General features: G+C 38.6%; 1 protein-coding gene and 1 long non-coding RNA gene across 4 annotated transcripts in view; both read right to left on the bottom strand.

Moving 5' to 3' along the window:
* Positions 1-20,436, bottom strand: part of fstl5 (follistatin-like 5) — a 176,907-nt gene extending 156,471 nt beyond the window's left edge. For all 3 annotated transcript variants that reach the window (XM_005467247.3, XM_019363975.2, XM_003443412.4), the window contains exon 1: positions 19,844-20,436. In XM_005467247.3, the coding sequence (XP_005467304.1) occupies positions 19,844-19,866 (23 nt within the window). In that variant the 5' untranslated portion in view covers positions 19,867-20,436. The remainder of the gene's footprint in view (positions 1-19,843) is intronic.
* Positions 20,437-22,366: 1,930 nt separating this feature from the next.
* LOC112842186 (uncharacterized) lies at positions 22,367-23,347 on the bottom strand. Its single transcript, XR_003213895.1, has 3 exons — positions 23,238-23,347; positions 23,016-23,120; positions 22,367-22,486 (listed from the first exon to the last, which is right to left on the bottom strand). It is a non-coding gene; the product is annotated as an uncharacterized LOC112842186 (long non-coding RNA).
* Positions 23,348-23,749: the final 402 nt, after the last annotated feature.

The raw sequence follows: 23,749 nt of genomic DNA, 5'->3' as shown, positions 1-23,749 counted from the left end.
TGGTTTTTGTATACTAATGAGCATATTTGATGTAGCCATGCAACATTTCTTTAATACTATGAATATTTACAAGGCCTTTGAAGTACAAAGCATTGAGTTGATATTTGTTTTTAATTCAGGTAATTTTGAGGTCTTGTAACTTCAAGTAAACAGGGATAGTTACATGAAAACCACATCAGTTAAAAACTGCAACCAAATGAATTTTATACTCCAAGTGTCATAATTTCAAGCCAAAACAACATTTTTGTTCAGCATAACTTTTACTGTAACTGCCTTCAACATTAATGGCACAGGAGAAAAAAAACATCGGTACCCTGGATGTTTTATCTCTTTTCTCATCATTCACTTGAGAAAATTTCAGAAAGTGAATTTTGGGTAAACTATTCAAGGTTCATATCAATTTATTTTTCAACTCTGAAAATTCCAGCTATCGCCTGTACTGAATATCTAAAGGCTCAAAGATGCTAGAAACGGAAAGCACACTAAAAAGTGAAACATTTCATCCTGCTCCACATGTATCCAATAGCACGCAAAAGTCTTGAGCCACCCCTCATTTCTTTATAATTTGCTAGGAAAATGGAAAACCGGTGTAGCAATTTATTGAAACATGTGCAAACATTCAGGCAAAGAGAGTATAAAGCAACAACATGGTTTCTTGTAACTAACTGGAAAGCCAATATTTGGTATGACTACCTTTATTCTTCAACAAAGCCTGAACTTTCTTAGGCAAACTTTCGTGTAATTTCTTTCAATCAATCCATGACTGACAGTGTTCCCCTGTGAGTTTTTCTATCCAGGTACGCTTTTGCTGTATTGGCAGTGTGTTTAGTAACATTGTCATGCTGAAAAATTAAAATCCTACCAATCAAATCCTTTCCAGAAGGTACTGGATAGTGGATGATTGAGACCATTTCTGATGAGGCTTTGGTGAACAGTAAATTGATCAACTTAAGTTCCAGATACATCTCTCAGCTCCTGTTTCAGGTCTTTGCTGGATGTTTTCCTATTTCTTAGGTTAATACTTTTCCCGTTAAATTACAATCAACAGTAACATCTTTTGAGAAACACCAAATGCACTTAACTTTAATACGTTTGAGTTAGTTACCTGTTAAGGGATTGCACAAGTTCCACACATGTGGACCTCTACAGGCAGACCACAAGTCAGCTGTGTTTGCTGCACCGCTCTCACCATTCAGAGTTCAATAGAGGCAAGCTCGCCAAATCTACAAACACCTTGTACATGGGAAATGTAATGTAAAACTTAATGCTTTGCTAAGTAATGCGAAGTATATAAGCTCAGTTCAATTTAAGTGGGCTGTTTATTATCAATGATAAGAACTCGGAGAGCATTAGTCTTGCACTTACAGCCAGTAAAGACAAGTAGGTGAACTTCTGGGGCAGTTACACCGACGTGGTTTTAATGTTATTGTGCTGTCACAGCTCAACGCTGCCTCTGCTGTTGGGAAGCAGATTAACGGCGGGCGTGGTGGGCATCGCTTCTTCTCTGAGCCCCATACTAACGGAGCCGAGGGGGCAAACATTCCACATTTATATTCAAATATCACACACATAGAGCTGAATTCATTTAAACTGTTTTAATTAGAAATCAGAAGGCAGGTACTGTTTTACAATATGTGTATGTGGCCCCATATATATGTAGACTATACTACTAGAATATGCCTGAAGAAAAAATAGGGAAATATAAATATTCACAGACACCAATTACAAATAAATGTATGGTCATATTCATGAATATGAATTAACTCTAATTATTTTCTGTTCTATTTTTATCTGTGTAGTTATCTGAAATTTTAATACCACTGCAGTACAGACCTGTGTTACTGAATTAAGACTGACTAAGAGATGGATTAGGATTAAAATAATATTTAGTATTTGTAAATAAGTTGTAAAAACCATCATTATACATAACTACTGAGACGGTCACCTCTCTGCATGATTTCAGTCATCTGATGTTAAAATATTCAGACCAAAGGACAGATGTTTAGCCATCAGCCAAATGCTGTAACATGCTGTAGTTAATAATGGAACAAGTTTTTTTTTTCCATATTTAAACAGATCTCAAACATTTGCCTTAAAGATTTCCTGAAATAATGTTTCCCTTTCATTGATTTCAAGGAGGTGGTTTTCCTTTTGGAATATCAGGGGTTGGATTCACACCAAACACTTTTAGAGTTTATAATGTGTCCACAGGTTTATAGTTTATGCTATGCTAATTTATTTTTTGGTTTTTTGTTTTGTTTTGAGGCTGTTTTCAATTGTACAGCATTAAAATCTGCTGTACTGGCTAGAAAAGATGAGATTGATTAGAAATGCTTCCTTCCATGTTAAGTACCGCTACAGTATGTAGTGAAACGTGAAATATGGATGACTGAAATTCACAGCACTCGATTCTTTTCTTGTTACATGTGAAGGCTGCATTGGCCGGCGGGCCACACTTTCAGAGGACTGGCTCTAAGTGAACAAGCTGACCAAATGGCAGCAAAATGCCCCCCACAGCAAAGCAGAGTTACTGGATCCCCTTTCTATAGACTTCTAAGACTCTGTTATTTTAAATTGACAGGATAGCCCAAAGTTATATGCCAAGGTCAACAAACATCTTTTTAACTGGGGCAGCATATTGAGTGGAAAACTGGACATTTCTCAACCCTCATTCTTTTTTTATAGTTATTTTGTAGAGTCTCATTTCTTCTCCACACAGTTTGGCTTATTTAGTAATTTCAGGTCAAATTAAGGTCTCATGTCACTGAGTTTCATTACAAACTATACATAGTATTCAATATCTTTAACTTTTCTCTGTGTAAAAATGCAAAGCAGATCTTTTTTTTTAATTTTATGTGTGTATTGTCTGCAGGGTCCTGCTCATATATTACACTCCCTAAATGATTCTGTAAATGTTGTGACAAACAAATGCAAACAAATGTACTCAATCTGCTTGCATTGGAATAAGCACATAAATCACCACTGCTTATATTGGCTTATTTTAATCTGGCTAAGAATTATTGTTGATGTAATAGAATTTTCTTATTGGGGTTTCATATTTTGGCTTTCAGGACATAAAATGCTGCATATTATAGACAAAAACACCAAAAAACGTTTTAGACTAGGTGAGTAGACTTGCCAAAACTTATTGATATTTTAAGCTCCTGAGGTGCATGTTCACAGGAAAAATCATTATCTTCAGCAGAGCAATTTCTAGTCAAAATAAAACCCACCTATACAGAGGAGAAATTGGATGGCAGCAGAGGTACTTGCGCCTGATTCAGCTTGCAGCTGATTGCATACTGTATACTGGGACTTGGATGCTCCCAGTTTGCTTGGCAAACCAATGATTTCCTTGAGAGACTTGTTTGAAATTATTCAGATTGTCAGTGAGGTCACTGGAGGGGAACTTCAGTCAGCAGATAAACGGCTTTTCTATCCCCCACCCTACTAGACCGCCAGCTCCCCTCTTCCACCATATGCTTCAGCTGACACATCCTTGACCCCCTGTGACCAGATCTCTTTAAGCACGCTCAGCAGTATTGCTATGTACAGTTCGGTTTAAGTGGGGTACTACAGTTTGTCTCTGAGGTATCTGGAGAACGCTGGAGCATCTGTTGTGTGTTTGCTGCCCAAGCACACTGCCCAAGCATGTCTTATGTGGCAGAATTATCGTGCCACTTCTCATATACTCTATGCTCATACATTCCCAACACCACTGTATACTGATAAAGGACTCCTTCAAGTTCAAAGCACGTCCAAAACCACAGGCGACACTCTTTGCCCAAGGGTAGTGCTTCCGTTTATTCCTTGTTCTTCCCTTACAAATACTGAAAATGCTCTGCCAATCTCTCAGATAGAGCACTTCCCACAACAAAGGAACAGAGGACTCATTCTGAATGTCATACATGCCTAAATGGGTATCTCATATGGTATTCATGCTATGCCCCTGCATGGTGTCTGTATGAATCTCTTTTTAAAAATTTCTTACATCTTTTAACTGCTTTGTTATTGTTTTGGTGCATCAAGAAAATGTTAGCTGCCTCTGTAGTCCGTGCATTTATGATGTGCATGAAAATGAAACCGTTGGGGTTTGAGAGGGACATGCTGAAAATGTTTTGCATAGGGCAAAAAAAGCTTTTCACTTAGGTTTTCTAATGGTTCTACGGGAGTACGAATTCTAACAACTCAAACAGACTATATTTCCTTCTGCAGGACAGTGCAGTCAGTGAGTCAGTTAATAAATGGCAAAGTGGGTTCATAAAAAGGGGCAGCACTTGCCTAGAGGTTAGAGGAGCTGGCTGGTGAATATAAGTTTATATCCTGAGACGAACTAAAAGAAATGGGATTTTGAAGAAACACGACAAAAATCTCCCCTCCTTCAGAAAATATTGTTGAGATCCACCCCAGGCAATGTACTCAGTCCCAGCCAGGTATCTACTGTGAAACTACAAACTGGTCAGCAGAATCAACAAGAGTGAAATTTCCTTCTGTAAAAAGATGAAAATATTATATTTGACCTATATTTTATGGGGAAAGGTTGAGATTTGTGCCTTCATATTAAGGTTTTTATTTCACGAGTCTCGTATTTCCCAGCATAGGCTTCATAACTGCATGCTATAACCCGAGCAGGTATAGTATACTGGCTCCAAACCATAAATTAAAACCAAGATATGTGTCAGTGGCAAAGCATCGGATTTGATTTTATATGAATCTTTCAAGAATGATAACATTGTCGAAAGCTTTAAACAATCCTCAGGTCATTTCCAGCAGTGATCCCGGAACTCTGTTCACTTCCAGCCAGTGCAAATCAAAGCCTTTAATTACCACACTGATAAGAGGCTTGCGCTGGAGTTTCATTTATGGAGCGGATAAATGTGGGATTGTTTATAATTAATTTCCAGAACAGTTGCCAACCTTTTCAGTGTATTTCCCTGAATTTCCACCGAGTCCACACTAGAGAAATCTCCACTTTCTTTACAAAACATAAGTGTTATCAGCCCCCTATGAATTAGAAGTCCACAGTCACGCGTTAACTTCTATTTATTATCATTTCATGCCCAGCATTCAGTCTTCAGTCTTGGTATGCTGTCATTATGCATACCAAGACTGTAAGACAGTGCCTAGTGTTTTTTCTTTTCATTTGTTGTCAAATATTGCTAATTAAACGTTGACAGAATAAAGCCAATTCATGCATGGTCATCACCGTGAACATCACCATGCACATCGAGTTTGATTCATTTTCACTCAATTTTGACATCAACAGATGTTAAGATTTCCTCAACGCTAGTTTTAGGACATCTTGTCTGTTTTGTTTTAGAAGTAGAGCTTCTTTTATTATTATTTTTTTCATTATTATCATTAATTTTTACTATTCTTTTTTAGAAAAGCGCTATGGAAAACTAAAGAAAGCAACTGAGCCTACAGTGTAGATTTCACTGGGTACACAGGGGAAATATCTTCCTCAATGGCTACAGCACATATAACAAAAATATGGCAAAAAGCAGCAACATTAGGGAAAAAAACATAATGACATATTTCAGTGAGGAAAAAGTTAAAGGAGGAAGCTGTGAGCACTGTGTGAGTTTGTAGTGTAGTTTGCCAAAATGGCTTGTTCTTGTTGTTGCAAATCAGCCTTAATAGCATAGCTGACATGTACGTGATTACTCAATAATCATCCCAAAACACAGACATGTGTGACATAATTGGAGTTTTGAACATCAGTGTAAATGTTGCTGGACTACACATGACACATGCACATTAAAGCAAGCAGAAGCCTGATATCAAACAGAACACTCTGATGTTTGAAACCAGACAAACACAAAGGAGGACAGAAGAACAGATTATGTCTGTACATGTGTTGACATAGAGAGGATAATTATATCAGAAAAAATGAGCATAATTGTTTGAGAGCAATACAGAATGCTAGAGACCCTTATTGTAACGTATTCTAGTATATGTTGAATTGTTAGCTAGCTATTTGTGTGCTTTTTCCTTTGAAGACATTTTCACTACAAACTAAGGTTGAAAGGGTAGAAAAAATCCACTATAGTGCGGGAAATTATGGTCTGAAGGTCAAAATTTCCTTGGGGAGGACCCCCCCCAGAACCCACAGCATAATGCAGCATGACAGCCCATGCTCTTTATTGGGTCTATATTAAGCTGGAATTGTTTTTCCAAACTACTTTTTCGAGCATTAAAGACCTAAAATTCCACTTTTGGGGGGGTTATTTTACATCTTTAGTCCTTGTAGTTGCTCACAGTCTTTTATCGCTGTGCAGTTAAACATAACTGCAGTGCTGATCTGCATGCACAGTCTTTTGGCAGGAACCTGGAGAGCTACATAATCACAGTTGTAGAAATTTGGCACTGCAATGCCGGAGATCACTTGTCTTTTAAATTTTCTGGCCCATGCTGTTGCCTTTTTTTTTTTATCTTTGACTTTCTCGTGATGAAGTTTTAGTTTTTGTACTTTTGTGGTCTTTTATCTATAAAGTCATGGTGAGTTTTGCTGTTCATGATAACTGCCCCGCTTCTCTTTTTACTGCAAGCTGTTATAGCACCTGGAAACATAAAGCATACTTCCTGTGAGCATTTTTTTATACTTGAAGAAAAGTACTAAAACAAACAGATGTTTATAAAATCAAATATGAACGCCGCCATGAATGGAATATCTTTTCGAATCAGCCTTCTGTGATATTAATAAGCAGCACTGTGTTAAGGAGGATCCTGTCCAAGAGCAAGGAAAGTTTTTTGCAGTTGGGTCCTTCCTGCAGAAATGCTAATGCCTCTAAGGTAGCACTTATTAGGTAGAACTGGCCACATGCAAGTCTAGGGTTTGCTACAAGCTCTGTATCATACTCAATCTGACATGGAGGTATAAGATGCTCCAAAACCACTGAGCACAGGTGAGGCAAATTATTCCAATTCCATTCCATTGTGCTGTCTTGTGCTCTACGGGGACTATTTACACGTGTGTGTATATATATATATATATATATATATATATATATATATATAGTATAAAATATCTGAATAATAATATCTGGAAAAGATTCCTTAAATATATATTATTGATTTGACAACCCATCCATGCTGTCTTGTCTCAGAAGGATGTGGCAACAAGAACCGTCTTGTCATCTATCCAGAATTAGGTGGTTAGATGCCACCTCCTGACAAAACCATCATTGTGTAATCACCGGCCATTCATCTCAAATGACATGGTGACAGATGTGTTGGTGAGAGGATATACAGCGTCTTTTTGCAATGAGAGCACTTCCTCTGCAGATTCCCAGCTGTGCTGGCAGCTGTATCTGCTGACAGCTAACATGGATTCTGCTTTGTGTGCAGCCTCTAATTTCTCTGTGATCTCCATATTTGGAAGACAATTTTGTATTTAATATATTTAGCTCATGTTTCTACACAGAGCCGGTCATGCGTGACCTTTCGTTATGCTGATGTCACTAACACTTTTTTGACTGACTGGGACTTAAAGAGTGAAAAAAAATGTGTCGGTGGCACCTGAGGAGTTGTAATAAGGTCCTCTGGACTTTCTTTGCATTTAAATTCAGGAAGGAAGAGCATTTTCATGACAGATTAACTAACCCAAGCTCACCTTTAAGCCACCTCTTTGACGGCAGCCTACTGTTTAAACGGGTAAAATGCCACCGGACTTCATTAACTGTATGGTGGTTTTTGCTATTGACAGCATGATAATGAGAAGACATACTAGCCACAATGTGAGAAAATAGTTAAAAGGGCTCTTTGAAAAAAAAAAAAAAAAAAAAAAAGCATGTCTCTGCTTTATTTCTTTCATTTCATCTAAGGAGCAATTTTCAGAAAGGGGGGATTTCTTTGTGGAGCTTAAATTGAGTCCTACTAGTTGAGCCAAATCTAAAAAAGGCTGAGGCCCAAACCTGGCACAGCCTTAATAATCATCCCTCAGATATTCTGGATCATGTCCAAATAAGAGGCAATTTAGCTGCCGTAATCACCATGATATATTAAATATGACCAGTTATGCTAATGGTCTAATTCATTAAGCTAATTAATGCACTAATTTGTGTACGTTTCATGTTAGTGTTATTGTCATTTCATAATTTGTAGGTGTTAATATCAGCTCTGTAGGCAGTGAAGAATTGAACACATTTGACAAAAATACATTTTTCTATATTAATATGCAAATGTATGCAGTTATGCACTCAAAAAATTAATCACATCACTCACTGATCTGCAGTTTGAGTATAAGGTATGACAAACAGAAACTGTGTGCATGATTACGCACCATGTGTTGGCAGGAGGTCAAAATACCCTGACGGTGAAGAAGTGCAGGATGGAGTAGAGGAACTCCTTGAAGTGAGATGGGTCAGCTTACTCAACAATTAATTAACAACACCTAGAGGCTCTTTACAAAAAGCTTTCATCTTCACACATTTGGCTCGGTTGTGTGCATCAGTCTGTTATCAACTTTTTTTGCCAGACAGGAAAATCTTTTATAAAAGGACATCCAAGCTCATTTCAAACAACTGTAACATTTAAATATGAAGCAGAAGATAGTTATTTATTTGCTAAATTTCCATATACAATATATGATACAAATCTTCTCTTACCTACAACTAAAGTGTAAGAAGTTTTCCATTTTGAGTGTCCAAAAATGCTCAAGACATCCAGTGACCTCTGCTGCATTGTTACGCAGCCTCCCACCTGGAAGCGGTCTAATACAACCACTACTAAACAGCATCGTGCAAACAACCAACAAGATGTGCTCAAAACAATATGTTGAATGCACTTTAAATGTAGTTAGCATTGTCACCTCACAGCAAGACGGTCCTGGGTTTGAATATTGCTGTAGAGAGGTGGCGTGGTCTTCCAATGCATGCATGGGTGTTCTTTTAGTATCCTACTTTGGCTTTCCTCCACAGTCCAAGGACATAGATATTAGGTTAATTAGTGATTCTTAACTGACATGAATATAAATGTGGATTGCTGCTTATCTTTCTGTGCACCCTCACAGGACTGGCAACCTGTCCAGGGTGTATCCTGCATCTTACCCTGTGACAGCTGGGAAAGGCTCCAACTCCCCCACAACCCTGAACTGGATAACTTGTTAAGTAAATGGATGGATAATAGGGAAAACAAATCAATAATTTAAGGCAGGTTGTAGCATGTAAGCGACTGAATGTGGTGCAGCATTATTGTTTTTAATAGATAGGAACCACAACATATCCTGTACACTGTAGAAAATGAATGATCAACACTGCGTGCAGTGGTTGCAAAGGTGATTACACCTTTAGGCATTTTCTGTGGTACTATCCTTGAGTTAAGCACCTTTAAATGCATATTACTGAAAAACTGTCATGTTTTCTCAATAGAGATATCAAACCTTGACCAGAAACATATAGTAGATATGAAAATGTCACTGATCCAAACATGGATTTATCACTGAGAATTTTTGTTATCAACTAAAAGGATAATTTTAATGAACTGCAAATAACATAAACACATTCTTTCAGTATGAATAACTGGCAAAATGACTTTATGGACTTGTTATCAAAGGAACAGGCAACTGCAATTCTGCAAGATGAAGAGGAGTAGGAAGAGTTTATTGGACCGTGGAACTTTATTAAATCTTGTTTGGGTTTTTTTGTTTGTTTTGTAGATATCATATTGTTGAGTCTGTTTTATATTCCACTCTCATTCCTCCTTTTTTCTGTTATTGTAAAGGCTGTCTATTTTTTTACTAATAAAAATCTTCCAGTTAAATATGTTCAACCACATAAAAGGAAAGAAAAACAGAAAAAAACAAGATAAACCAAAAAACACTACAGAGTATGACTGACTGAGTGACATATTCTTACCTCATTACCCACCACTAAAGTGAACTTAACTCCCATTTTGTGCTCGCTGGGCTGATGGTGAGTAGTAGATAAAAACTGTGCTTGCTCAGGGCAGCTCTCAGGTGTGACTGTGTGTTATGAAGCATGCTGCTGATTTCATGCTCAGCTCAACCTAGCTTCAAGAAGTCCACTACCAGCCTCTGACTATATATACTTCATAGACTAATTATCGAACTGGCAAACAATGTTTACGTTTTGAGCACTTAACTGCTAATAATTCCGGATAGCATGACTTGTGAATGGAACGCTGGGTTGAAAAAGCACTCAGCCACCACTACGGCAGTCACGATGGTGCCAAATAGAAATTAAACTCCCAACCTACAATTAAAACTGACAGTTGAAATCTCCCGAACAGCTGAGTGCAGCTGAGATTGTTTTGTCAAGTGCTGCTTTCAAGGTCAACAAGTGATTTTGAATCTAAACTCTTGAGTCAATGTGGAAAAGAATTCCCTACAGAATAAAAAAAAATGGAAATTGAACATCTGTCATGACACCTGATGAAGACTTGGTCACATGATCAAAAGCTCTGTGCTATGCTCTTGTAGCTTTTGCTAATCAGCAGTTTTCCCCCAAAATTAACTAACAATCCAGAAAAAAGATGCTACTCTTAGTTGCTACAAAGAATTTTAGCAATTTCATCTAAAAACAACTTTTCTGTTATATGATTTGGTCATTTCTGCACTAATCAGCCTTGTTTCCAGCAGCAGCTGCACTCACTGCTTAGGGCCAAACAAGAGGCTGACAAATTTAGGCAGTGAACATGGTTTCTGTTTTCACACGGTAATATTGAGTGAATCAGATCATGACATCTAAAGTTGCCCTTTTTTCACATGTACAGTAGCACGCAGCAGGGGAGAATGCTCTTCACATGTTTTCTCTACTGAAAATACTTTGGTTTAGGCGATGGCTCTGCCTGTATGAAGCATGCAGGAGGCCGTGACATCCGCCCACTAACTGTGAATTTATTTTACACTTGTTCTGTTCTTACATACGCGCAATCAAAAAATCACACAAGGGAGCCGGCAGGTTAAAGGCCATTTCAATCTGACTATTTGCATTTTCACATGTGCGTCTGTCAGGTTTAGAAAAGCACATGTGTGAGAATAGCTACCCCTTGTTGCTTCTTGTATACATATGAATTATTCACTAACACATTAGGTATAGCAGCCCAAGTATATGATAATAACATTTCAATTTGTTACAGTGCCCTTGGGTGAACAAAAATGAATAAATGCAAGATTAAATGCATTAAACTGCAGCACAAAAAGACTTCAAAGAGACTCGTATCATCATTCAAAACCCCTCCATCAATCAAATCTCAGTCGCTACATTTACAAGCCTCTGAGTTGGCTGCCAAACTAAGTTCAAAGCAGCTTCAAAGGAGCAACTTCCCGTCTACAGCCTTCCTTCTCAACTCCGTAGGAAGCCACTGGTCCGATATCCCCGACTCATTAGACAGGGCAATGGCTCCAAATGCCAAGCGGATAACAGGAGTGTGTTCCTGCGCCACCGGATGACAGATAAAGACGGAGATGGATCCTTGTGTAAATTTGTTGGCTGCATGTTGTGATGACATAATTCATCACCCGCCATCCATTTTATGAGGCTGTTATCCGTTTCATTCAGATATTATCCAAACACATAAACTGTGATAACACTGTGCTTTGAACTTATGCTGGCGTATTGTGTCTTCTCACTAAATCCTCCAAGCACCACATGTTTAACACGGATGGAGGAACGTCAGAAATGCTTGCGGGCTATGCTTACATTGAGCTGTGTGCAAGCGATGAGATGAGTTGATTCCTCTGCAGACCTGCGTGTGAATGTATTTCCACGCCCAAACCTCTTATTAATATTAAACTTATACTCATCATTTCACTGTCACTGGCATACAAGCAATTCATATTTTGCATGTTTGGAGTATTTAGTGAATGTGAGAACATGTGAGCCAGAGAGGATGGAAATAGAGGATGAGAAAAAGTTATTTTTCTGCCCTGGTAGTGACTGCAGAGCCTGAGAGCTAAATCACTTTCAAAGTTAATCTGCTATAAATCCTGGCAGGCAGTCCAAATCTGGGCAGAGAAACTTTTGAAATCAAATGTGGAATTTCAATGATCCTCACACTCAGAAAGTAGGTACTTCAAGAGAAAATTCAAGAGAAACATAGCAGGTAGATTCCCTCCTTGAGAACACTGGCAGCTCATTTGACTCTGCTTATGAGTCTTACTTTGCATTTGGCGTATGAAAAGAGTCCTGTTGGAATCACAGGGAAGCCAAATGTGTGATATTGGTACATAGGAGAGCAGATTTACAGCAGTTAAAACATTAAGGAAGTTGTGAGGGTAAGTAGAGTTCAGCTGGTCAATCACTGGAACGCTAATGAGCCTCTGATGTGCTTCTTACTTGGCTGCCTGCTTTGTTCTCTGCAGGACTGTAAATGTTTTGTGTGGGCTGTGGGCTTCCAGTGATCGCTGAGACTGACTGAGTGATCTTGCAAGCACTCAAACTGGTTTTTTTTCTTTCCTCAAACAGGGTGTGCAATTTTGCTGTCCAGATAAAGACGCAAAGATTTTTCATAGATATAAACTACAGTACAAATTTTGCATGGGAAATACATGCATTTTCCTTTCACTTATACCAAGTGCAAAAAACGCTGGACATGAATGAACTAAACTCACGCAATATTTTCTAAAATGTATTGTCTGGTATCTTCACATTAAAAATACAAAACAAAAAACCAAAACAAGCGAACAAAAAGAATGAAACTAATTTCCTCAGAAAAATGGATTATTAAAAAAGGTGTTATCAGAAAAGTTGGTGTGACTATGCAAGTAGTTCCACTAACATACTCAATATGAAAAGTAGTTGAGTAATTGCAGAGTAAATTGTGTAATTTCTTCAACTTAAATATTAACAATCCCATGAGTGCTTGCTCTCTCCACGTTCATATTGCCAACAGGCACTCAGGGATAAAAAATGAAGTCAGTGTTAAATACTGCAGTTCTTCTAATGGCCACTTGAGGCAGGCTCTCAAAAATGTCAAACTTTACACACACACACACACACACACACACACGTATAAAACTGAATACATAGCTTCACAAATCGGTGGTGGACATCAAAGGCTATTAAATGAAACAGAATTAAAGGCAAGAAGAACAACCTCAGTGCAATTTGCATTTACATTGCTGTCTGCCTATGCAGGCAGTTTATAGCTTTCTAACCTGATCTAACCAGATACTAGGTAGGCATTTATGATACAGGCCTGGGAGTTTGGCAAAAAGTAAATAAATGTAATTCCATAAATATCAAATAGTCCTCATTTATATTTCTTGTAACAGTAAATATTTTAATATTTATGACTTCATCTGAAGTAGGCAAACTTTATCTGGTGATGAAGAAGATGAATCAAAGCCCCCTCTACTTTATACTTTGTAGGGAAGAAACTAAAAAAAAACTTTTTAAATTTCAATTTCTATCATTAAATAAAAAAAAAAAAAAACTGAAGCTCAAACATAAACTCCAAGTGATAAGAAATGCACTTGAAGTTTTTGGAGTTTCACTCTCTCAAGATGTATGAATTAAGAAATTATAGCAATTAAAAAAGATAATAAAACCCTAAAAAAATAATTTTATGTAAAAAAAAACAGGACTTGGTGACACTTGAAGGGGAATTGAAAGACTCTATTCTTGGTTCCTGCTAAAGAAGCTTGAGAATTTCTCAGAGTATATCGTGTGTCTTTGATCCACACAGCCAGTCCTCTAAGAAATGCCAGATAGCACACTGTGACCAGTCCCGGGCTGCCAGTTTATACTGTATGAAAATTTGAACTAATTCATCCACAGAGTGCGTGTTCATTATTCATCACAGCACTGAAAAAAACCACCCAAAGCTAAAATGAAGGGGATTCTAATATATGTTTTGTCATGCACAGGCTTTCTGTAGAGTTTGGCTCAACATCTGAGAATTATAAACAGTGTAGTGTGTACTATCAGCTTTAGTTGTACCGTCCAATTAATCCAAAAACCACAGTTATTAACAATCAAGAGCACGAGGAAGCACAACAAAAATACTCCCAACGCAGGAACTCCTGAGAAAGATTTGACAGAGATTTCAACCTTATATGGCTGACATTACAATCATTTATGGTCTTGGGAGTCTTTCCACATGAGGCAGAGGCAACAAAGACCTTGACTTTTCTTTTATAGCTCTTTAATTTATAGACCGTTTCAAATGTCAGGAAGTACAGGCTGTCACTACAAGACTGCAGGAAAAACGCCTGGCAGAGGCACATGGCTCTCCCATTGTTAATAATCATTACATAATCAGACCGATCTGATCTACTGTACTGTGCCCTGAACAATGTTGTCACACTTGGCCACAGAAGCAGCGAACAGCAAACTGTGACTTGTGATATCATTAAAATGCAACGCATGGCCAGACCACCCTTACTCCCAGAGCATCAGATGCTTCCAACAACCAGCAAACAACAGCATTATTATTTCAGAGACAGACTGTTATGTCTCTGACTTTGACCAAAGCCGCCAGGTTCCTAGCAGACCCACTGAAACATACAGTATTTTACAATGCCTCAAACCACACTTGTCATCACTGTGCTCGACGGGATTAGAGCAGAAACCTACAGCCTGTTGGCCTTTGCCTTGAAGGTTTGTTCTACTTCTGTTATGGTCTGACCATCTGCAAAGAGCCTTCTCAATATATCCCCAAGCCTTGGCCTTAAAAGTAGTCACAAAACCCTTGTTCTGCCATACTGCATGAAATAGGTTATGACAATAACAATTTAACAATCCACTTGGAGTTCAATCAAGACATGGAATGTAGGAGGTCATGCTTCAGAAATCTAGAGCTGTTTGAAAAGTCAGGAGACACGGCCTCATACTGTTAGCTTATATTGATCCTCCAAGCAAGGAAAAAGAAAAATGATCCAGTGGAAATGTTACCAGCTTGATTTCACTGTACACAGAGCAGGGATCCTCTCACATCATTACAGCAAGCTAAATGCAAATAGTAATCTAAATTACATTATAGCCGTTTTCATCTGTAAAAGCTACATGCGATAATAATAGCTTTTCTGTTTGTTTGTATTTTTTCATGCAATGGTGAAGTCCTATAAAGAGAGCGGCAACGTGCACAACAGAGGGGAAAAAAAATATTTTTCACATCATCAAACAAACCGCTGCTTGCCAGGAGAAAAGAATGTCAGGAGGAGGTTGTGTCTCCTAAACATGTTAGCAGAATAACATACGTCAGTCTGTGTGGGTCTTCTGCACAATAAAGATTCCACGTATTAAAGAGGGGAACAACAAAGACAGACACAGAGACACAGATGGGAGTTGGCAGCGGTTAAAGCTTAGCTCAGAGTGGGAAGAAAAGAGATGGAAAAGGGGGGGGAGCAGTGTTACAAGTGTCATTGTTGAGATGGGTTGGGCTATTAAGTCATGAAACATAAAAACAAACAATTTTTATATGACAATATACACTGAAAACACTTGAAATGTAGATTTAATCTCAGTGTTTTTCACCGTCTTTAGTCAGTTTTTTCTCAGCTGCCGCCCCTTGTATGTAAAATAACCCATATGATGATTGTTGAAAACAGGTAGGCAGACAACACCCATACTGCTGGTCAAACCCAGACTAACAAGGGAAAAACTACTTAAGGTGAATTCTGGAAGTAAACACCCTATAAATTGGACTGGGACCAATTTAAAAGTGCTTTTACTCTCCAAACTGCTCCAGTGGAGTCACCGTGCCCGTAAAGGGTAACTCTCCGGTGAGAATATACACGGTGTCATTATGACTGTGAAACCAGGCATTACTTAGGAACAGTCTGTTGCTGATAAATTCAGTCGGTGCAGGTGGCATCTTTCAACAAATAACAGAATTCAAACTGAAGGAATAGAGAGATATTTTGGGGATTCTGCTTATTTTCTTGCCAAGAGTGAAATTTGAAGACTGATGCCACTATTATGTCTGCACTGTAAACATTGAGCTGGGGAGGCAGGAAGAAGCTGCTAGCTCTTTTCAAAGTTCAAAATTGCATCTGCTAGTATCTCTAAACCTCGCTAACTATCTGGCTATACTAAAATAACTGCGCAAATACTGAAAAACTAAATGAATTTTTGGTGTTGTACAGGATGTGCTAGAGACATTTCTTGGCCAACGACAGCTGTGTGCAGTGACTTCCTAGTCTTGTTGTCACAATGTGGTTGCCACATCAAGAGTGAAGATGCACTGATAGTGACAGGCAAAATGTTGCTTCATATATTAGATGCAAAGCCAAGGATCAGATGAACAAATTAGCTAAGAAATCTGTTGACTTGTGTTAGCAGGTACATTTTTAAGCTTTGAAAAACATCTGCTTCATGCGTTCCCTCACCCCCCGACTTTATGGTTGACAAAAAAGTATGAGAGTATATCTTGAGCACTGAACTTTCTTTATCTGGTTCAGCTAATTCTAAAAGATATTTTCTCATTTACTTTAGCTCCACTGATTCATTTTTATTGGCCCAAGGTGAATTAGATTTATTTTGCAAAGCTTATGGAACTGAAATGTTTAAAGGGGATCTTTTATTCTCATTTTAAGATCCTTAATTTTATTCTTCAACTCTGTTTAGGCAGTGTTGCAAGATTCACGGTTCAAGATCCCTGTCAGTTCACTCTTTATCTCAGACTAGCTCATTTTTATTTTATTGGCTGCCCCTCGTAAACATGAGCCGTGAACAGCAGGTGGGCGGGGCTTCTGTGCTTACAGAAAGAGCTGACCGTTTAGAGATATCCCCTCTAATTGACACCATACAGGACCAAGAGTAGAAGAAACTGTCTGAGAAGCAGCATTTAGAGCAGCTTTTGGCTTCAGTTGGTAAAGCGTAAAAATCAACATAAACATGTACTTCTAAGAATAATGTTCTGCCCTTTAGATGAACCAGTTTCTGCCAAAAACCAGAAACAGTCCATATAAGAGTTATAGAATGGGTTCAAACTAGCACAGATACATTCATATTTATTTATGTTCATTGTATTTGGGCAGAGGCAGAAGTTTAAGAGGCATTTATCTCTTAAACCTTTTCAAAAGCAAAGGAGGAAAACAATCTGCATGACTGGATACCAAGAACATTTCTTTTGATGTCTTTCGGGTGAACAGACCTTTTAGATATCAAACGGAGCTTTGAAAAAGTGTTTATCAAGCATGGTGATAAATTCTGAGAGTTGAAAGGTTGTGTGTACACCTCCATCTGCAAGGGACTCGAACACATCGTTCACTGTCTAAACCCATTAAAGCAGCTTTACCAGCACAGCAGGTATGTTGTCTTGTGACACATGCTCAGGTCACATGTTAGAAACCTCAACACAGGAAACTGGTAGTGTTACAGTTTTTATCCCCCACATTTGATGAGTGTCTTGTACAGTTTTCAAAAGAGGCCGAGCAGACCATTATTGGTTTAATGGGAAAACCTACTCGAACTGACCTGGCTGCAGCATGCGCAGTTGTATCTGACATGTGTACAGAAAGCCACAAGAGTACTTCTCTCAGAATAAAATCTGCTTTCAAAGACCAGTTACCTCTCTAAAATAGCCCATAAAGACATCTCAGAGGATAATTGCTAAAGATTTTTGAGCCTGCTGCGACGCCTGGACACCTGAGATCACGGTGAAAACCCTAAAATGGTACCATTTTCAGTGGCAGCGCAATTTTCCTTCCCAACATACAGCTTTATTGTCATATCACCCCAAATCTGCCCCCTGCAACTAGCTACCATCAGTGGGTGCTCTCACCTTCACATTGTGTGCTTTTCCTCTCAAAGCTGAAATGCCTTGATCAGTTTCCTAGCATTTTATTCTTCCTTCTAGTGAAAAGCATTATTGACTCTAAAGTCTTTGCCTCCCCACTGTGCTCAAAAGAAAGTCATTTTAATGGAAAGCAGAGCAGCTCCATTAACACTATACCTGCTCAGCTGGCACCTACAGTATATCTTTTGTTAAATGGCTTAATTGGAGTCCAAAAAAGAAATAGAAAGACTTTTCTGGTCTTAGTGTGGTGGAGAAAAAAAAATGTTTTCCCACTGGGAGTGTTATGAATACAGCTATTTAGCTTTGTCATCTTGAACATTAATGTGCACTGATATTATTGGCATCATTCAGTGCGCAAAGTCTACAGAGTCATTCTGAAAATTATCTCACTTTCTGCTTCCCTCTACAGCTGAGTCTTATTTATTAAGACTGGCACGTTTATCAAATATCCTCACTTCATTCTGCACAGTATATATAATATATAACTTGCATAAATGATACATTACTTGGTCCCTGGCTTGTATTCAAGTGGAGAATCAATTAGTGAGTGCAGCCTTGAAAACCAGATTCACAGATCCATCTAATGCACCATTGGAAATAGATTCTATCTTGTGGTTTCAAAGAGCTTCGAAAGATAAAGTAGATGCATTGCGGGAATGGAGTGTTTGAAGTTTGATTGTAGAGGCCTACAGATGGCTGAACGTTCAAACTGCATGGCTTCTGTGGCATTTGTACTTTCTACACAAGATTTTTACTTGCTAGTGCAATTAGTCAAGGAATGTGCCGGGATTGGCAGCATCTGCGCACCTTATGAATTACAAAGTATGTCAACATTGTGTGGGAAGGACCAAACACCAAGAATTTAAAGTTTTTATGAAGACATCCTCTGTCTTGTCCCTTTGATGTGCTTACTGCACTTACTGTAAGCAAGTGAAGTTGTCACTAGGTGAATCAGGATTCAGTCTTGTCCACAAATCAAAAAAGAAACGAATATTGAAGGTAAAAGTTGAAGCGTTAGCCTAGTTTTTGTATAATCTGTGCGGAAAGAGGTATTTGGATCATTTAAAGGCGAGAAAACACTAAGAACAAAACACTAAAAGGAAAAGTGACACTGAAGATGCCCGTGTAAATAAAAGCATGTAACTCTTATTAAAGTGTCAAACGATGATGCATAAATGTGTTTAAAACATAAGTAAACCTGTAAGGTTCCCATTTATATTTTCATCTGAAACATGAACTTCAAAAGAATGGGCTTTTATCCACAGAACATATTATTAAATTAATTTGAAACTTGCCAAATTCTGTTGTATATTAATGTGCACGAGTCCTACTTTTCCACACAAAAAACAAAAAAAATATGATGACGCTCCCACGTCCTGCAACAGAAACCTCGCGTAGTGGATTTAACATGTAAAATCTAAGTCGTATCGATTGGAGAACTTAATCTGGTTTTCTGGTGGGCTACTTTTAAGTCCGTCTGATGCACCACAGCAGAGATTAAAACAATGACCCCCAAATATTTTATTTCGCAAATCGCCAGACAACACAGTTAACGGCCATCCCCGGCACAAGAGCCCGTAATATAGTACTGCCAAATGAGTCAGGCGCAAAGCAGAGGATGAAAAACAAAAGTATAATCCCTCCGCTGCTAACGGTGTCACTCAAGGATTAGCGTGCCAAGGGGGGGAAAAAATAACACGCTAAGTACTACGCGGATAAATTAAAAGCTCTGGGCAGCGCGGCGTGCCTGCAATCGTTTCAGAAACATTGATTGTGTTACAATGGGGAATGTTTGTGCTTCAGTGCGCGCACCCTGACGGCATAACAGCAACTATAATCTCAACTTCAGATATCCGGATATCAGCTGATTTGAGCCTCCGGGACCTGGCTCAAAGTAAATTGAAAATGGTAAAAGCTTAAGGCAGTAGATTGAGAGATATTTTCTGAGTCGGGGAGACTGACCCGGTGGATTATTAGAAAAGAGTTGTGGCGCCTCACCGATGATGGGGGTTAAGCTGGGTGTCTGATAGCGAGTCACACAGAGATGAGGACTTCCTCGGGAAGGCGCTCAGATCGGATGGGCTTTAACAATTAGTCCACAACAGCATATAAAACACACAAACACACATTTTCTTACCTGTGAGTCCAGACGTTAACCATCCAGGAGGGTAATCCAAACAACAGTTGCGGTGAACGGATTGAAGCAACACTTCTCAACAAAGTAAGGGCCAATTAACGATAATCTCGAGGTCGGGTCAAATCCACGGACGATCTGGGGGTAATTTCCGATTTGGGCAGAGAGCTGTGCTCCGTAGAAGTTTGCACCTCTAAGCAGCCAAAGGGCAGATTGTTAATCCTTTCCCAAAATAACACCAAGTACAGTAGAGCCGACGGAGGAAGGAGAAGGCGAGAGGAGGGTGTAGAGTTCAGCACCACGACAGAGTGGACAGCTCCGACGGCGCAGCGATCTCACCTCGGCCGCTCTCGGGTCTCGTGTGCGCCACTGAGGTAGGAGCCACCAGCCCCAACCTCACCTACTGGCTCAGTCCCGACCGGATTTACATACAATCACAGGGGAGGGAGGGATGAGAGGAGGGGATGAACCAATCACAAATATCCCGTAGTAGGCAGTATAGGCAAGAGAACGAGCGCACACCGACAGAGTGGATGTGGAGCGGTTTAGTGCCTCCGTGCCAAGCGAAACTGTCCTTGACTAACACGGGAGGGAAAGGGAAGCGCGCGAAAGAGAGAGAGAGTGGGAGAGAAAGAGAGCGAGAGAGACGGGTCTTATGGCTGCCCCACTCTCTCACTTTCTCACACAGAGACACACACGTATGTGTATTTATATTTATACACACACAGATTCACATATCAACTATAAAGTAATGCATCAACGGTGCTACATATTCCATTAATTAAACTCCATTCATTATCACCTTACTGCTGCTCCATAAAATTCTGTTTTATACTAAATTAAATTTGACAAACCGCAAATGAGCAGATTTGGTTATTTCTTAGTTCTTTATTCCCTTTTTTGCTACAGACCATATAAAGCGGGGAGACAGAAAAAATAGTATTATTATTTTTTCTTTTAGATACTTACTTAGGTTTTAAACTAAAGTGCAAATTTAAAGAACATGCATTCAAGTATGTATATGTGTAAAAGACTAAACTATCCTACAATGTTTTAAATTGGTGGTACAGTAAAGAAAAGCATATATTATTACTACTACGAACACTAATAATAATGATGATGTTCATAACATTTTAGGACATTTTTGCATTTTTATATCTTGCACTCCTACTTAAAGTCTAGTGTACATCCTTCACAATTGTCCACATTCAGTTATTATTATTAGAGCAGTAGTCTGTTTGCAAAATAAAGTCTATAAGTGAAGACACAACAATGGCAAAGGGGGTTTGCCTTCGGGGTCTTCTGCCATAAAGCTTTTCTGGCTTTAAATAACTTGATCTTGTACTGTAAGTATGACACCTGTACATGTGCTATGTTTATAGGATGTCAGTAGATATACAAATGCAGTGATTTGAGCTTTTCGTTGATTTGTTATTCTTATATTTTTTCTCTTTAGTCTATTGTTTGGCTTACTTTCTAGACGTTTTAAATTCCCCCTTTTTGATGCACGCTTAAAGTGAGACGACATTCCATTCTTACTTTATGTGTGTGCGACACTGCAGGCTGCTGCTGGTATATTATGATCCTCGCATACCACACCACCTTTTTGTCCTTTTTGTGCATCCGGGGCTACTTTTAAAATGCACTCTAGCTCATTGTGAAAGATTTTCAATGTACAACATCTCTGCAAAATGATGTTGCAAGTAGCAATCTATGCCACTTCTGCATACTTAATATCAGAGTAGCACAACAGAAATGCAACCAATAAACAAATGTTTCCACATTTAGTAATGTAAACATCTGGTGCATGTTTGGTGTTTCGCACACAAAAGGACTGGTGCACATTTCCTTCATACAGCAGTGGGAACAGTCAGCAAAGGAACTGTGCAGCACTGTAACATTAGTCTTCATGACTGAACAGACAAAGAAAGAAACAGCACCAATAGAAACCTTGGCTGTGTCTCAGACCAGTCTCCAGTTCAGCACATTACAAACTGTCCAGGGAATAAGATGTTTTCTGGGTTGTTTCAGTGCAAGAAAAGTTCAGTTCTGTGGAGCAAAAATGATCTCAGGAAATGGAATGATTGCTCTCTGTCATCAGTGCCTGGAATTGCAACACTTCTATTTCACTTGAGTTTGTCTTTTGTTGTAGTAGGGAAGGACAGCTGGACTTAATCAGCAAATTACTGTTCCAGCATGTTTTTTGTTGGAATATTTCCATTATTAAATTGTCAGTAAACTTGCAAAGTGAACATCTTGGGTGTAAAGTTCTATTGATTTATCATCTAGCCACCTGACTGTATTTATTTATTTATTCTGTTTGGCAAGCACATATTTCTGACGTATCCATGCTATTATGAGAACTGCACGAGCCTTTGAGTCACCAATCCTTCAGTCTTCAGTGAATAAGTAAGCTTATAATAAGCTAGTGATTCCCTATTGAACTGAAGAATGATTTGAAATTACGGATGTACTGTAAAACACAGAAAAGAAGTCGGCACTTGCTGGTTTATTGATTTTAGTGACATCTGCTCACCCAGCATGCACACAAAAACTTTCTCACTTCCTGCTTGGGTGCTAAAAAAATACATGGCCAGTGTCTCTCCGGTAAACTATCCTCACACATAAGTGACACATGGTCTGTTTCTGGGAGGAGGGAAAGGAATAATAATAGATTTCAATGAAGAAGTCTGATGCTATAAAACAAAACAAAAAAAATCAGCAGCAATTTATTTTCTAAAGATACTTCTATGTTGTGACTCAGGACCAGCTATCGTGTATTAAAATGAAATGTTTAATGGGCATATCTGAGAAAGTGTACTGTATTACAAAGCAGCAGGAGACAGAAATCAATCAAAATGAAATAAAAAATGACAACAAAACGATAGCAAAGACACACAAAGGAAGTGAAATGAGTTGCAGAAGGACCACAAGAAGAAGCAATCACTGCAAGAAACACAGGCAACAGAGTAAAGCAAAGTAATAAGAAATAGATGATAAATTGCCGTCCTGTCCATGGTGTAAGACATCTTTCGCCCCGTGACCCAGAATTGGATAAGTGGAAGAAAAAGGTTGGATGGATTGTAGAAAGAGGTGCAAAACAGCTACAAAAAACTAAAATGACATACAATAATATAACTCAAAATAGCTCAGGGATGTAATTTTGGAGACAGACCGTGATAGGTGCATAGTTTGTGTCTTTGTCTCTTTTTTGGTCTGGAGGTCTTGCATCGCTGCAGAAAGAGGGTCTCATACATCATTGCCCAGGGGCTCACCCATGCTAATATGTAAAGAAAAAAAGGTTTGAGTTTGAAAATAGTACTTTGACAAAAACAGTCAAAATCAACATTTACTTCCCAGCTTTTGCCCAGAAGTTCACTTGTAGAGTTTATTTTACCTGACAAAAGCTCCAAACTTCCTGTGATTACAACTGAGATGTTTCTGTGATATCTGAACAAAGAGAATGATGTGACTGAAGGCTTCAGCGAACACATTTTGTGGAAACCTAGATAAAAAAAAAAAAAAAACTAAAATAAGAAACAGCTGTGACTGTTTTTTGTGACTGTATGCATGATATGAGTGTTTTCAGTTCTGCCATCTGGTTTAAGGTATAGGAATTAAATAGTGTTAATGTTAGGGAATGAGTATGTTTTCTGGCTAAAAAACCCGCAAGAAACAAAAAAAAAAACAAAAAAAGCATGCTGACTGTTTGGAGTAAACAATGCAAAGTCAAAGTCTGCCACTTTGTATTCAGACTACCTCCCTCCTAAGTGTTGTGACATTATCAAACCTCCCATCCTTCCATTGTTGCTTGTGGCAGAGGTGAGTCACTCAAGACACAAAAGGTCACTTGTTAGGAAAATGTAAACACAGGTCATTTGAAGCATTTGAACAAAAAACAATGGTGAC

This window comes from Oreochromis niloticus, linkage group LG2 (assembly GCF_001858045.2).
Source record: "Oreochromis niloticus isolate F11D_XX linkage group LG2, O_niloticus_UMD_NMBU, whole genome shotgun sequence".
Classification (NCBI taxonomy): domain Eukaryota; kingdom Metazoa; phylum Chordata; class Actinopteri; order Cichliformes; family Cichlidae; genus Oreochromis; species Oreochromis niloticus.
The sequence above is the reverse complement of the archived record's forward strand: the minus strand, read 5'-3'. Positions and strand labels throughout refer to the sequence as shown.